The sequence below is a fragment of the Haemaphysalis longicornis genome, unplaced genomic scaffold, assembly GCF_048455015.1.
Source record: "Haemaphysalis longicornis isolate Haplotype H1 unplaced genomic scaffold, Haemaphysalis longicornis Haplotype H1 scaffold_4, whole genome shotgun sequence".
Taxonomy (NCBI): Eukaryota; Metazoa; Arthropoda; class Arachnida; order Ixodida; family Ixodidae; genus Haemaphysalis; species Haemaphysalis longicornis.
Genome location: NW_027526361.1, coordinates 206,785,037 through 206,800,070, shown reverse-complemented (window position 1 = coordinate 206,800,070; position 15,034 = coordinate 206,785,037). Strand labels below are relative to the sequence as shown.

The 15,034-nt window shown below is 51.5% G+C and overlaps 1 protein-coding gene across 1 annotated transcript in view; it reads left to right on the top strand.

Moving 5' to 3' along the window:
* The window catches only part of LOC144179627 (uncharacterized), a 48,819-nt gene that overhangs the window by 27,453 nt on the left and 6,332 nt on the right, over window positions 1–15,034 (top strand). Inside the window, exon 2 of the mRNA XM_077708049.1 lies at window positions 7,092–7,206. Coding sequence (XP_077564175.1) covers window positions 7,092–7,206 — 115 coding nt within the window. The remainder of the gene's footprint in view (window positions 1–7,091; window positions 7,207–15,034) is intronic.

Here is a 15,034-nt window from a genome sequence, read left to right as displayed (position 1 = left end):
ATATCGTACTCTTGTAAGCGCAGGGCCCACCTTCCAAGACGACCAGACGGATCCTTCAAAGAAGATAGCCAGCATAGGGCGTGGTGGTCGGTGATTACGTCGAAGGGCCTGCCATACAAGTAGGGACGAAATTTGCTTATGGCCCACACAATAGCCAGGCACTCTTTCTCCGTGACAGAGTAGTTTTCCTCCGCTCTTGTGAGTGTCCGGCTCGCATCAGCAACGACGTATTCGTCGAAGCCAGATTTCCGTTGAGCGAGCACAGCGCCCAGGCCAACACCGCTGGCGTCAGTATGAAGCTCAGTAGGGGCCGACGGGTCGAAATGGCGAAGGATCGGTGGACACGTAAGCACAGAACGGAGCATTTTGAAAGCCTCGTCACACTCTGAAGACCAATGAGTGATGTCGTTGTACCCGTTCAGAAGCTTCGTTAAAGGTGCCGTTATCGACGCAAAGCTCCCCAGGAATCCTCGGAAGTATGAGCAGAGGCCGATAAAGCTTCGGAGCTGCCTGGTGGTGGTGGGCTTAGAAAACTCGGCGACCGCACGAAGTTTGTCAGGATCAGGACTTACGCCATCTTTGGACACAACGTGACCTAGAATTGTAAGTTGGTGGGCAGCAGAGTGGCACTTCTTGAAGTTAAGCTGAAGTCCTGCATCAGTGAGGCATTTCAAGACTTGTCGAAGGCGGGTAATATGCGTGTCGAAATCGGAAGAAAAGACGACAATATCGTCAAGATGAAAGAGGCAGGTTTTCCACTTTAGGCCGCGCAAAATATTGTCTATAATGCGTTGAAACGTTGCAGGCGCGTTGCAAAGGCCAAAAGGCATGACGGCAAACTCGTACAAGCCATTTGGTGTTACAAAAGCCGTTTTCGCACGATCAGCATCCGCCATGAAGACCTGCCAGTAGCCAGACCTGAAGTCAAGGGAAGAAAAGAACTCGGCTCCTTGCAAAGTGTCGAGGGCGTCGTCGATTCTGGGGAGAGGGTAGACATCCTTACGTGTTATTTCGTTGAGTCGGCGATAATCTGCACAGAAGCGAATGGATTCATCCTTCTTTGTGACGAGAACAACCGGTGACGCCTACGGGCTGTTGAAAGGCTGTGTGCCGCCACGTTCAAGCATGTCGTCCACATGACTGTCAATAATGCCGCGTTCATTGGCTGACACACAATACGGCCCTTGTCGTAATGGCGGGTGAGTTCCTGTGTCAATGTGGTGAGTAACCGTAGATGAGCGGCCCAAGGAGGATGTCTGGCAGTGGAAAGACGAGATGAACTCTTGAAGCATGGCAAAAAGTCGGTTTCGTTCAGGTGCAGGAAGACTCTCGTGGATTGAGCGAAGGAAAACCGAGGTATCCGGCGCTCGAGCGGAGGGGTCGAGGAAAGCAAGTGAAACGTCCGATGAGTTATTGGGAACGTCGGTGACGAGGAGGGCGTCAATCTCTTCTACACGGCCCAGGCATTCACCACGAAACAGTGTAGCTGGAGATGAATAGGGGCTGTAAATAAACATGGAGCTGAACCCACGCTGCATTTCTAAAACTGCTAACGGAAGCGGGAAGCATTGTCGGCGGCAAAACAGCTCACACGGGCTGAGCAGCACTGTGGCGTCGGGAACTGAGTCGCACAGAGCGGGTACAAGTACGGCAGAGCTAGGAAGAACGTCTGTGTCTTCGGCGACAACGAGGTGAAAAGAGGCAGGGGGATCGTCCGATGAGGCGTCTTGAACTGAAAATAACTCCAGCTGAGCACGGGCGAAATCGATGACGGCGTGGTGGGTCGACAGAAACTCCCAACCGAGAATGACGTCGTGGGAGCAAGAAGTGAGCACGATAAACTCCATGGGGTAAGTGATGTGTTCAGTGGTGACCCGTGCTGGGCACGCAGCAACGGGCCGGATGTGTTTGCGTTGGCGGTGCAGAGTGTGTGGTCGGACACTGGCGTCGTCACTTTGCGTAACCTGCGGCAGACCTTTTCGCTGATTACTCACACGGCAGCTCCGGTATCGACAAGGGCGATTACGGCGAGTCCTTCAACAGTAACATCAATGGCATTGTGGGGAGAAAATCGAGGACTTAAGGATTTCGACGTGGACGCAGCTATTGCCTCAGGTAATGCGCCGACTAGTTTTCTTCCTGTGTTGGCTCAACGCGGGGACGCATGGGCGAGATAGATCGCTGACGCGGCGAGGACTACCTGCGGCTGTTGAATGTGGGTCGGGCAGCAGGAGGTGAGTTCGACGGCGGCAAGGTGGACTGCTGACGAAGTGGCGGCTCATACACGACGTAGGACGACGACTGAAACGACTGATCGTATGAGACGGCTTGGCGGCGACAGTAACGGGTGACGTGGCCGGCGACACGACACACAAAGCATTGAGGTGATTGTCAGGCGTTCGCCACACGTTTGGTGCATGAGGTCGTGGTCGGGGCGGCGACATTGACGGAAGCTGCGGCGAACGTGGGGTGGAAAGCGGTGCCTGCTGGCGAGGTCGTAGCAATGCTGCTGTGTAGGTTAGCGACGGCGATATAGGAGCAGCCAGAGGCCCCGATGGGCAGGCCGAAGGGAGAGCTTCGGCGACTTGTTCCCGTATCGCTTGCTGAAGTGTTGAAGACAATGGGGGCAATGATACCGCAGCGGGCGGACACGATAGAAGAGATAGTTGACGCGCGGTTTCTTGGCGAATAAAATCTTGAATGCGGGGAATCAGGGAAGACTCCTCGCTGCCCGAAAGGGGCTCTCCCGGAGGTGACGCTGAGCGCCGCGTGAGAAGCGCTGCTTGCGGAGCTTGTCGAAGCTCGGACACCAGTTGATGACGTCCCCGACACTCTGAGGAACCTTACTCAGCAACATCTGAAAGGCGTCGTCGTCTATCCCCTTAAGGCGATGCTTGATCTTGTCAGCCTCGCTCATGGAAGGGTCTGCCCGATTGCACAGGCCGATAACGTCTTCTATATAACTCGTGAACGTTTCGCCTGCGTTCTGCGCCCGCTCTCGCAAAAGTTTTTTGGCGCGAAGTTTCCGCATGGCTGAGCGGCCAAATACTTTCGGAAAATCAGTCTTGAAAGCTGACCAAGACTGCAAGTCGGCTCCATGGTTCAGGTACCACGTCTCAGCGAGTCGCTTGAGGGAGAATGGGACATTGTTCAGCTTCATCTTGTCATCCCATCTGTTACGTGCGCTCACCCTTTCATACGATGACAGCCAATGCTCGACGTCCTGGTCGTCATCGCCATAAAACATGGGTGGGTCTCGCTCGCGGAATGCACCGGAACAAATGATGGGGGGTTGCGAAGGAGACGCCATTTCCCGAGGGTCGTCAGTGGACAGGACGCGATGGGGACTTCTGCTTCGTAACTCCAGGCTACGGTGAGGACGACAACTTAGCACCTTACCAATTGAAGAGGAGTCTATTGGCAGGGAATGGTAGCGTTCCAGGTGACGGTATTCAGGTAGGCACTGAGAGGACTAGCCGGAGTGATGATCACGATGCAGCCAGCTATCAGAGATCGTGCCGCGTTCTCCACGAGGCCGGTGCTATCTCCTCGTCGTCTTTACAGTCCCCATTCACAACATACCCATTATTGCCCATGGCCACCGTATCAGAGCATACCCACACTGGGTATAGTGCGTCCTTCGCAGCGTCTGATGGCATGCTCTAAATGGGCGAACCTTTTGCACTACAATGTTCATTATTGTCTTGGGTGGGACTATTATTGGGGACATTTGTTCAGTAATGACTAGCTGCAATGTATGTCGGTGTTCATGCTGGTTCCTTTCGTGAAAATTCGGAAGGGCATGTTGAGCACAACAGCCAAGTCCCTATCATTAAGTTTTTCGTTGTTATCTTTATACAGTAAAAGCTGATGAATTTGAACTCGAAGGTAACCACAGAATTGTTCGAAATAAGCGGAGTTCGAATTAGCGGGCGGTCTCTAGCATAAATGAACATCGCGCTACACTGTGCGTGCAGAACACAAAGAAGCCACCTGTGGACTCGTTATCAAAAACTAGTGCTACTACACGCTTGGGACAGGTGTAGAGACAGTGAACAGGCCGACAGTCTTGCTGCAAGATCGAACGACTTCTTTCTCCTTTATTGCGTGCTCACGCGCCACCCTCGCTGCCCACCCGCTTTGTCTTCGTCTTCTTCTGTCCTTCTTAGAGCACGCGGTATTTCCTGCCATGCCCTTTGCAGCAATAAACCCAGCAACAGGTGATTTCGAAAATAATGTTCCGTAAATAATAATGGCATGCGCCGAAGCACTGCGGCCGGTGGCGCGGCGCCCTCTGTAGAAAATAAATAACTTTTGCAGGAGCGTACCGCACGCGCGCAACATTGTTGGTTTTCTTTTCAGTTGTTTTGCATCTGTAGTATATTTACTTTGGTTTGGATTTAATACTCAATGTAATCAATCTGAGCCGAATTCTTCTGCGAGGAGGGTTAGAAACCAGGGGATCATAGTTCGAATTGACCGTTTTGGATACCGACGCGTTGGAATTATCGGGAATTATCCCCCATTTAAATACGCAGGGCTGGGCCACGACCAGCGCGTGAGTTCTGAGTAACCGGAAGTTTCAATTAACCGAGTTCGAATTAACGCGCTTTTACTGTACAAACTTACTGGTGTGGAAGGAGATGGATTTATAACTTTTCAAAATTGTTTTAGACTATTTTATAGCGTATTAGACAATTTTGCCTAAGCTAGTTTCGCTTCGCAATGCCAATTGTTTTTGCTCGCGTCTTTACCGCCCTTTGATTTTTTTCATGTCGAAGGAATAATATTGGTTTTTGCTTTTCTTCACAGGCGCATCTTTCTGCGTATTTTTTTTTAATTTAGCTAGGACATCACGCCGCAAATTGTTTGCTTTTATTTTTAGCGTTGGAACATATTTGTGAGTTATTTCATTTTTTCCGAACCAAGGCTCCAGTTTTGTCCTACGAAGAAGTCATGGGAGCCTTGCTCAAAAAAAAGGTTTATGTCTTCTCGCTCAGCGGCAAGTTTTTATCAGTTTTCCTTGTCGTACTGTTCAATTCGTTTCGCTAATGGTTTATCTGTCTGAAACGCATAGTAAAGAAAGACCAAAATTAGTTTACGATCACTCATTCCTTTTAGACAATGCACGGCTTGTATGCGGTTCGGGTCGGACGTTAGAATTAAATCAGGAATGTTGGCGGTATGAGTGGTTGTCTCGTAGCTTGGGTTATAATTTGGGTTAACTGCAACTCCTGCAAGGTGCTTGAGAACTGGCAGTATTCGCCGGCATTGCTAGATATCGATCACTCCAATCAACAGCAGGGCAGTTGAAATTGCCGGATAATTTTAGACTAGCTATAGGACACTTATTGCATATGATGTCGACTCAGTAGTTACAGGGTCTGCGAAAAACAGCGCCTTGTTTTGGTAGGTGATAGCACATTCCAATTATCGTAATGCCTTATCTGCTTCTACATGCTGCCTACATTATCTCTAGGGGGCTCTGTGTTCTAGATTACAATGACTAATAAATCTTTATTCCAATGAGAGCACCCCTGTCGCGGTTAAGCAGGCGATCGGCGCGGTAAACGGAAAATCCATGCATGTACACAGCAACTTCAGTGTCAGTGACATGCTGTGAAAGCAATGTTTTGGAAAGAACGACAATATCACACACACATGCTTGGATAACGGCGGGTAATCCTAGACGCTTTGAAATCATGCTGCGAATGGGGGTGTAATGACTCGAATATGTGACGTCCTTATTACGTATTTAAGCATGTTTTGGCATGTTACTGGGTGTGTGGTTTTTGGAAAATAGGGCTCGATTATATGTTTTTCTTTCTATTTAGCTGGTCCGCGCTGACCTTTATTTACCTACTCATCAACAATGCCATAGAAGGGCGTTTTCTTCACGATTTTTTGGAAGCGTAACTTGAAGGGGGCCCTGTGTTCCCGAGCGAAACAAATTAGCTGGCGATGCCTTGATCTTTAAATTTTTCCTTATCTTTGAACGCATATTGCATTTCGAGGTTCATGGAAATTTCGCAAGGATCTGTAGTCGCCTGCAACACTGCTAGAAAGGCGGATAGCTGTGATTTGTGGGAAGTGCCAATTTGAGCGAATCTTCCACACTTGCTTTGAAGTGTCATACAATTTGGCCCTGCCTAAGGGTTCATTTAACAACGCGAATTATTTTATGCTTTCGATAACTAGGGCCACTTCATGAACTGGCGCATTTGTCCAATAACCTGCCTTGTATGATGTATAAAACTGACATACGGTTTTTGTAAATTGCAATGTTGCTGCGGCTTTCTGTTAATATTTGCGCACTTCGTACCTCATTCTCATTTTAACATCTATTCAGCGACATACGTTGTGGATTGGCTGCTCTTTGACTGCTAAGAATCAGCTGTGGGTGCACACAGCTTAAGTATCACGTGGCTACATAGGTCGGCTTACTCACTCGTGAGTACACTCATTTGTACTAATTTATACTCAAAACTGACTAGTGAGTACCCACCCTTATTAAAAAAGCGAGTACGATGACAAGTGAGTACAGCGGTAAGTCCACTACTCGTTTTTACAGTAGTAAGGAGCACGGTCAGGAGTACACCACTTATGAGTACGAGTACTCATGAATACAGTATTCATAAGTATAAGTACTCATGAGTACACGGTACTCATGAGTACCTTGTACTCATGAGCATGAATACTCACGAGTACAATATTCTTGAATACTGTAATTGTGAGTGCTTGCACTCGGGAGTACATGCACTCGTGAGCGTGGCGAAGTGCAGAAAGATTGTCGTCATGCGCTCACTTTAGGAAGAGATTCGAGTTTTTCCCGCATCACCTTCGGTTATGAGGTGTGAGGAGTCTCTTCCAGACATGAGCATTTTTTTATTTGGCAGAGCTTAAGGGCGCATCCGCGAAATCTTCAGTCAGTGTACTGTGAGAGCAGCGGCCCAGGACACGTTATTGTTTCGGCAGCTTCTGTGCTTTGTGCAGTCAGCATGCGTGCGGTAACCAAAACTCAATCGTGTTTTCGTGCTAACGACAATGTACCGCTTTGTGGACTCATGGAGAAATCACGTTCGCCTTTTCAGGAATATCGACACTATCGTCTTTCAAACCCACATGGTTCCAGAAACCCCTCCGCCTTCAACCTGCGAAACTCGCCTGCTGACTATTAGGAAGGAAACTGGCAATGTTCTGGCATTAGTAAGTTACCGTTTCACCTCGGCACTGTTTAGTTCTAGCGGCACTGAGGAATTTTTCAGGACGACACTCTGTCCTGGGTGCACTTTATCGCTACAGTTTTTCATTTACTGTCTTTCCGTCTGCCCGCATAATCTTTTATCATAATTTCCAGTTTCCTTGAGCACTCTATCGCGTATTCTTACTTTTATTAGCTTTCTTATTTATTTTTACTGTTTCTTTGTCGGTTCTAGTCACTTGGTACCGGTAGGCACAAATGTCTCTTTACTCAAGTTCTCTACGTCTATCCGTCTGTCTGTAACTCCATGCAATCACCAGGCCAAAGCTAGAAAATCCGTGACCACCAAGTGCCCGAAGGTCACTCCGAATTAATAAAACTGTTGACATAACTTATACATATCCCCAATATTTAAAACTAAGCCTCAGTCGCATTGGCCAAATAGGGCAAGTACACGCACGAAGGTACCGGGATTTCTCAGGTTCAGTATAAACAATGCTTTTTTTGTGAGAAGAAGTAAAAAAATGAAAGTAGCGGAGCTGTACGCAAACTTCACGTTCATCATGCAGATTAAAGTCCACGACTGCAGCCGATTAGCTTCTTCTTCGCTACCGCAATCACCTTTAATCCATCATAGTTAAGCCAAGTTCGAAAATCATGCATCCTTCAGTCAGCCACCTTTATGGGGGTTGAAACGAACAATCGGCGCATATTAGTATGAAACTCTTAATGTGTGCCAACCTCTGCATATCTTGTATCACCAGGACTTTTTCTTTTAAATGCGACTTGATCTCATTCACTCGCATTGTCCCTCCATACGGCGTTGTTGTCCGTCCACACCTCTCCCCCTGCACTATATAAAAAAATAATAGTTAGCGGCGCCCGGTTTCGATCCCACGACCCTATGGACGGAAAGCGAGGTACATGGTGCTCTTCCCACTGCGCCACAAAACCGAGACTGAATCAAATGCTACGAACGCGCCTTATATCCTTCACTCATTCAAACTACGTCAAGATGCTACTGATACAACGCATGATGGGGCACTGACTAACACTTGCAATAAAAGAAAAGAAGCTCCCACTTAAAGCAACAATGATATAGTAAAGGTCGTTGCGACAGCTAAGCCCCAAGCATACCACTTAGAGAGATTGACGAAGATTGGCCAATAAAACATAATAATAATCATAAAACCTAATAATCATACGCGTTCCCGACCCGTTTCACGCGATTTCAGAATCAATCCAACTGAAACACCAAGTGAACCCCACGATGCGTCGCATCTACACTGGGTTCCCCTCGCGGGGAGGTGGGCGCAATTTTTTACTTCTTATCACCGGGCAGTCCTTCTCGCCACGTTTTATCTTTTTCAGTACGGAACGAGCCACCGGTGCCAGCAAAAATTGTGGCCATTCAGCAGACAACAAGCCTTGAAACTTTTTTGTTCGTAGTCTGAATGGGCTTTCCTACTGTCGTGATTACAATACTTAGAATACTCTCTTAACATCCAGTACTTCGATTTCGAGCTGTCATTATCATGTCACAGCGCTCTTTCTGGCCATTCTTGATCTCATTTTTGTTTTATTATTATTCTTTGGAATATTGACGCGTTTCACAGGAATTTAGAAGGGAACGGAGGGTTTACCTATTATATTAGCTAATTCGTAAACATGCTCTACTACTTGTGTACTTTATATGCTCAAAAACTACTGCCCAATACCTTATACAATTTATTGTATAATTATTGTCACAATTTAGTCCCGCGTTCGTGAACCTGGGAGGGTAGGGGTACCCTCCAGCCGAGAGACGACATGCAGCGTGCTGGTGGTGACGGTGACTGACCCCCGAGCAGCCGTGCTCGGAGGTGTTTATTGCCCGGCCACCCACAAGGTTGCCCACCGAGCCTGGTGGGGCCACTGAACTTAGCGGCCAACGAATATCAGGGATGGGGGGCACCACACACTTGTCACACCCCTCACCCCCAAGTTTGTTTGTCCTACACAAACACAAAACAACACCTGTCCCCCCGGCGAGTACCGGTCCGGAGGTCTCCGCAGTCTCTCACTCCGCCGGAGCACAGGTGTCGAGGCCGTTGTGGCAGCATTAGGTGCTGCCTGTGTCACACTCGCACCAGCTGTCAGCCTTCCCGGTGTCGAAGGACTTGCGCGTGGTGCCGCAGTGGCGCGAGTAGCACCAGCCCCTGGTGCTGTGCTGGCAGCGGTCGGTGAAGCTGGCTCCCCTTGAAGGAGTCCAGGCTGAGGCAGTGCAGCGGGCCCGTGGCCAGGCAGCCCTGCTGCGCCACCAGGGGCGCCAGCACCTACTCGGGCGCGTACGGGTCCCCACACACCATGCACAGCATCAGCCGCAGGTCCGGCCGGGGCCCCGCGACCGCGGGCAGCGTCTGGTAGATGTGCAGCCGCTCGATGCTCTCCAAAAGCGCGCACAGCGCCTGCTCCAGCCGCACGGGGTCCAGGCCGCCGCCGTCGTCCACGAAGGGGCACTGCAGGCTCTTGGCCCGGTTGATGCCCTCCTCGCGCAGGAAGTCCCCCTGGCCCGCAAACACCATGACCAGGGGCAGGCCGTGGAAGGGCAGCCGGTCCTCCTGCTCCAGGTTGGCCAGCAGGGTCTTCTCGAGGCTCTCGCGGATATACTACAGTCCCGGCTGGCTGGCGTACACGCACAGGCAGCTGTGGGGCAGGGGCTCCGTGTGGAACGAGTTGTGCGGCAGGCCCACGTCGCCGTCGATCTTGAAATCCAGCGCGTACTGGGCCTTGTCGTCGAGCCGGAAACCCTGCGGGTGCACCTGCCGCATAGCCTGCGCCACCTTTTGGGCACTGGCCCTGGCACCCAGCACCACCAGGTGCAGCAGGCGGCCGTTGGTGCCCAGCACCCCGACGCCGTTGGTGCCGGCCTCTCGCCGGTGCAGCAGCTGCTCGATGACGCCGTCCATGCAGTCTGGCTGGACGGGGCAGTGCTCCCTCTGGCACCTCAACGCTTGCCGCCGTGCCGGTGAATGTCCCCACCTCGGGCTGGAACAGGGCCTCGAACTTGGTCAGGAGGCTCGGGCCGTCTGCCACTGCATGCACTGCTTCCTGGTACTCCGGCAGCCTCACGCCCAACGCCAGGATCCAGTTCCGGCCCAGCAGCGTCGGTGACGGCCCCTTGGTCAGGTACAGGGGAAGGGTGGCCTCCCTGTCGCCAAGGCGGACGCTGACCTGGGCTTTACCCTCGACTTGGGCGAGCTGTCCGGAGTAGCTGCGCAGCATGACGCCCGACGCCTCGACGGCCACGCCAGGGAAGGTGCGTCTGAATACCTTCCCGGCCATGACAGACACACTGGCCCCTGTGTCCAGCTCCATGGAGATGGGGCGCCCGCAGACTTCGACGGTCAGCATGTATGGTGGCACCGACGGATGCACTGTGCCCGCGTGCCACATGTCGAAAATCTGCGGGTCTTCGGCCACGACGTGAAGCCTAGCCGCTGCACCCGAAGCTGCTGCTGCACGCCCCCGCCGCCTACCCTTGCGCCGACTCCCCCGGCCGTGGGCTGGCGCGGAACCTGTGCTCGGCGCCGGCTGCTGCTTCCGTCCGTCCGCCGTCGTCCCCCCTCGGCACGCCCGAGCAATGTGCCCAGTTCTTCCGCACGCGAAGCACTCCGCTTGCGCGAACTGGCACTGGGAGGGGGGGTGGTCACCACCGCAGCGACTGCACCTGCCATGCCGTGCCGCCATCTTGTTCACCGCCGCCTCCGCCGACGGTGAGCCGGCCGCACGTGCTAGCTCGCACGCGTCCTTGGCCGCAGCCTCCATCGCCAGCGCTGCCTTCACGGCGTCGTCCAGCGAGGGGTCGGGAAGCTCCAGGAGTCGCGTCTGCATGGCGGGGTCGTTGATGCCGCAGACGAAACGGCCCCGGAGCAGCGAGTCGAGCTGCTCCCCGAAGGCGCAGCCGCTCGCCAACCCTCGCAGCGCTGCGACGAACTGCCCGAGCGTCTCTCCGTCTCGGCGGCTCCGGTTATTGAAGCGAAAACGCTCCATTAACGTCGACGGAGCCGGGCTGTAGTGCGAGCGTAGCGTCGCGAGCAGCTCACCCAGCGACTTCTCGTGCGGCGTGGCCGGCTTGAGCAGGTCGAGCAGGAGAGCGAAGACGCGGGTCCCGCAGCTGGCCAGGAAGATGTCGCGCTGTTTTGCCTCGGGTGTGTCGTTCGCCCGGAAAAACACGCCGACTTGCTCCTCGTAGACCGGCCAGGCGGACCCTTCACCCTCGAACGCTCGAGCCTCCCGTACAGCGGCATGGCGTAATGGCGGCTGGCTTGAGGGGGCGGTGTCTCGGCGTTCACGGTGGCTTCGGCCGCTCCGCGGGCTTCTTCCCTCGTCGCCAGTGTCACAATTTAGTCCCGCGTTCGTGAACCTGGGAGGGTAGGGGTACCCTCCAGCCGAGAGACGACATGCAGCGTGCTGGTGGTGACGGTGACTGACCCCCGAGCAGCCGTGCTCGGAGGTGTTTATTGCCCGGCCACCCACAAGGTTGCCCACCGAGCCTGGTGGGGCCACTGAACTTAGCGACCAACGAATATCAGGGATGGGGGGCGCCACACACTTGTCACACCTTATACCTTCAGAACACTTTGTTAAGTACGCCACAAAGTATAGTTTAAGTACACGTTTTTTCTGCTAAAGCAAAGGGTCGCAAATGATGCTGGGGATGCGTGTTTCACTTGAGTTCTGATGGACTATATTTCCAGTCATAGACCTGCTAAATTTCCTTTGATTGGATCTTTCTCTGTTTCCGCTTTCGAAATTTTTGACATCGTAGCGGTTTACGCTTCATTTTGGTCCGTTGGCGTCAGAAAAAGAAATATCAAGAAATAATAAGAATGGTTCGCGATTTTCGAATGAGCATGCTTCCTAGCCATTTAGCTGAATAAAACTACAAATGTGCTCGAGCTATATTCTAGCTAACAAAATGGGGCTCTCTGTTTCCCTCCGGAGTCGTAGGCATCTTGATTGATTGATTGATTGTGGGGTTTAACGCGCCGACGCAACGCAGGCGATGAGGCGCGCCGTAGTGGAGGGCTCCGGATTTTTTTGACCACCTGGGGATCTTTAACGTGCGCCGAAATCTCGTACACACGGGCGTTTTTGCTTTTCGCCTCCATCAGAAAAGCGACTGCCGCGGCCGGGAATCGAACCCGCGACCTCGTGCTCAGCAGCGCAACGCCTTAGCCACTGAGCCACCGCGGCGGGTGTCGTAGGCATCTTACTGTCTGTGTAACGCACAAGCCAATCCGCTCGACCAGTGAAGAGACTGGGCAGGTCACATTCTGCTGAGTGACGTCCATGTGTAGCCCTACCGCTAGCACAACGCACATCTCTTCAGTGACGACTTGAAACCTATAGCTTTGTGTGCAAGCTCCCCCTTCATCCTCCCTCCACACCCCGCACGTGCACCCATTAACCAGCAACCGCGTATGGGGACATGCTTATACGTGAAAGACACCGGCAAATAAGTTGTGAAAGAGGAATCGGCGGTGGCGAAAACGAACGCTGGAGCACGCAGAGTAAAGCGGCTTCACCGGAATGAAAACGCATACTGCTTCGTACTGGAACGGCCTAAGTGGTGCCTCCTGGTGAGGAGGAGAATGCGAAAGCAGCGCGCGTCAGCGAAGAGCGCAGGGCACGCGCTAGCCTCCCGGCCTAGGACTGTCACGAGAAGAGAGATAGCGGGGCTCAGTCGGCGGGAGGACGTGCACTCAAAAACATTGTCCCCGACCCTCACCACTTCCCCTAGCCTAGCAAGACCATAACAAAATCTAACAAAACTTATAAAAGCCTAGCAAAACATGTCAAAGTTTGTGCAACTAGGGCAAGCTGCGCCATTTTTTTGCCATCTTCAGGGGAGGCCAACTGCGGACGCCTCCTTTACGTGATTTCGCCCTAAAAAACGAACCAGGGCATTGCTTCCAGTTTTTTGCCCCTGGCCGTTTCTGATTCAGTTACAATGAGTTATTTTATACCAATAATTTCCCCAATTTACTTGGCTGTTCTCCTAAGACAGCTTTCAACTATCGAAAAACAATTAACGCTGCTCATCACAGGTGTTAATTAGTTTGCCGCAACACTGACTGACGCCGAGGAACTCGAAACTCGCGTAGTGGGGATTCGCATATACAACTTTGACGTTAGCCTCTGTGTTGATTGAATTACTTGTTACACCGATCGAGTTTGGCCGAATACAAACTGTGTGCGCATAAACACAGCAACCCCCTTCCACTTACGTGCATACATCTGAAAACCTTCCATAGGGGTGCCTTATCTACGCTCCCTTCCCCTTCACCTTCCCTTACACAGAATATCATGCCCGAACCTATATAGCCAGGTTAACCTCGGTAGGTTACTATTTCTTTCTCAGAAGTAGCTCGGAGCACTGTGCACCTTTACCTAAGGCGAACAAAAAGAGCGCAAGACGCCCCCCGCACCAGTGGAGCCACGACTGCCTTTTTTTATGTCTATGAACAAACAAATGCAGGAAATCATCATCATCATCATGATCATCACCAGCAGTCTGTCTACGCCCACTGCAGGGCAAAGGGCTCTCCCAGTACTCTCCAATTACCCCGGTCCTGTGCTAACTGCAACAAATTTATCCCCGCAAACTTCTTGATCTCATCTGCCCATCCAATTTTCTGCCGCCCCTTGCTACGCTTGCCATCTCTTGGGATCCTCTCTGTTACCTTTCATGAACAACGGTTACCTTTCCTTCGCATTACATGCCCTGCCCAAGACCATTTATTCCCCTTAAAGAAATTTCTGCTACTATTTCCTTTACACGCGTTTATTCGCTGACCCAATCCGCTCTCTTCTTGTCCCTTAATGTTACACCTATCACCTTCCGTTCCATTGCTGGCTGAGTTGTCCTCAAATTAAGTTGAACCATCTTAGTGAGCCTCCAAGTATCTGCCCCGTAGGTGAGTACCAGTAAGATGCAGCTGTCATACGCTTTCTTCTCCAGGGGCAATGGTAGGCAGCCATTCATTACCTGAGAATGCCTGCCGAATGCACTCTACCGCATTCTTATCCTTCTAATTATATCTGCATCGTGGTTGGGATCCGGGGTCACAACTTGGCTTTAGTAGATATATTCGCTTACCACTTCGACTGCCTCGTCACCTATCTCAAACCGCTGTGCTGTCCCGTGGAAATATTGAAGACAAATTTCCCGCTACAGTGACGTAATATGTGCTGGAGCAATAAAATATAGGCCAGCGCCAAATAATAGTTGTGATTCGGTTAACTGCAAGTTAGCACTCAAGTGATACCATCAAGCGGATAACAACAATAACCTACACTGACCTCAAGCCACACATACGACAACACCTTCGCAAAACATGGCAAGCCGACTGGAGTACGCAGACAGACAGCAAGTTACACATAACAACACCCCACTTAGGCCGATACACTAGTGACTCACACAACAGATTCATCTAAGTTACTCTAGCTAGATAACAGATAGGCCGCATACACGCGACACACACCCATCTGCTCACCGGATCTCCAAGATCGCTGTGTAGCAGGTGTAGGGAGGGCCTATCCTTACTTCACATCCTCATTACATGCAAAGCACTCCACACAAAAAGACGCAAGCACTTCCCTCAACTCTACAGACAACACATTCTACTACACACGGCACTCTTTCTAGCAGATGATCTCATGATTACTCTACAACGCGCTTTTAAGTTTCAGGCCCAAATCAAATTTCTACACCTCATTTCCTATCAAGTCTAGTATATTAGACCTAATTTCATCCCACGCACCATCACAACCTCGGCTTCTGCACCA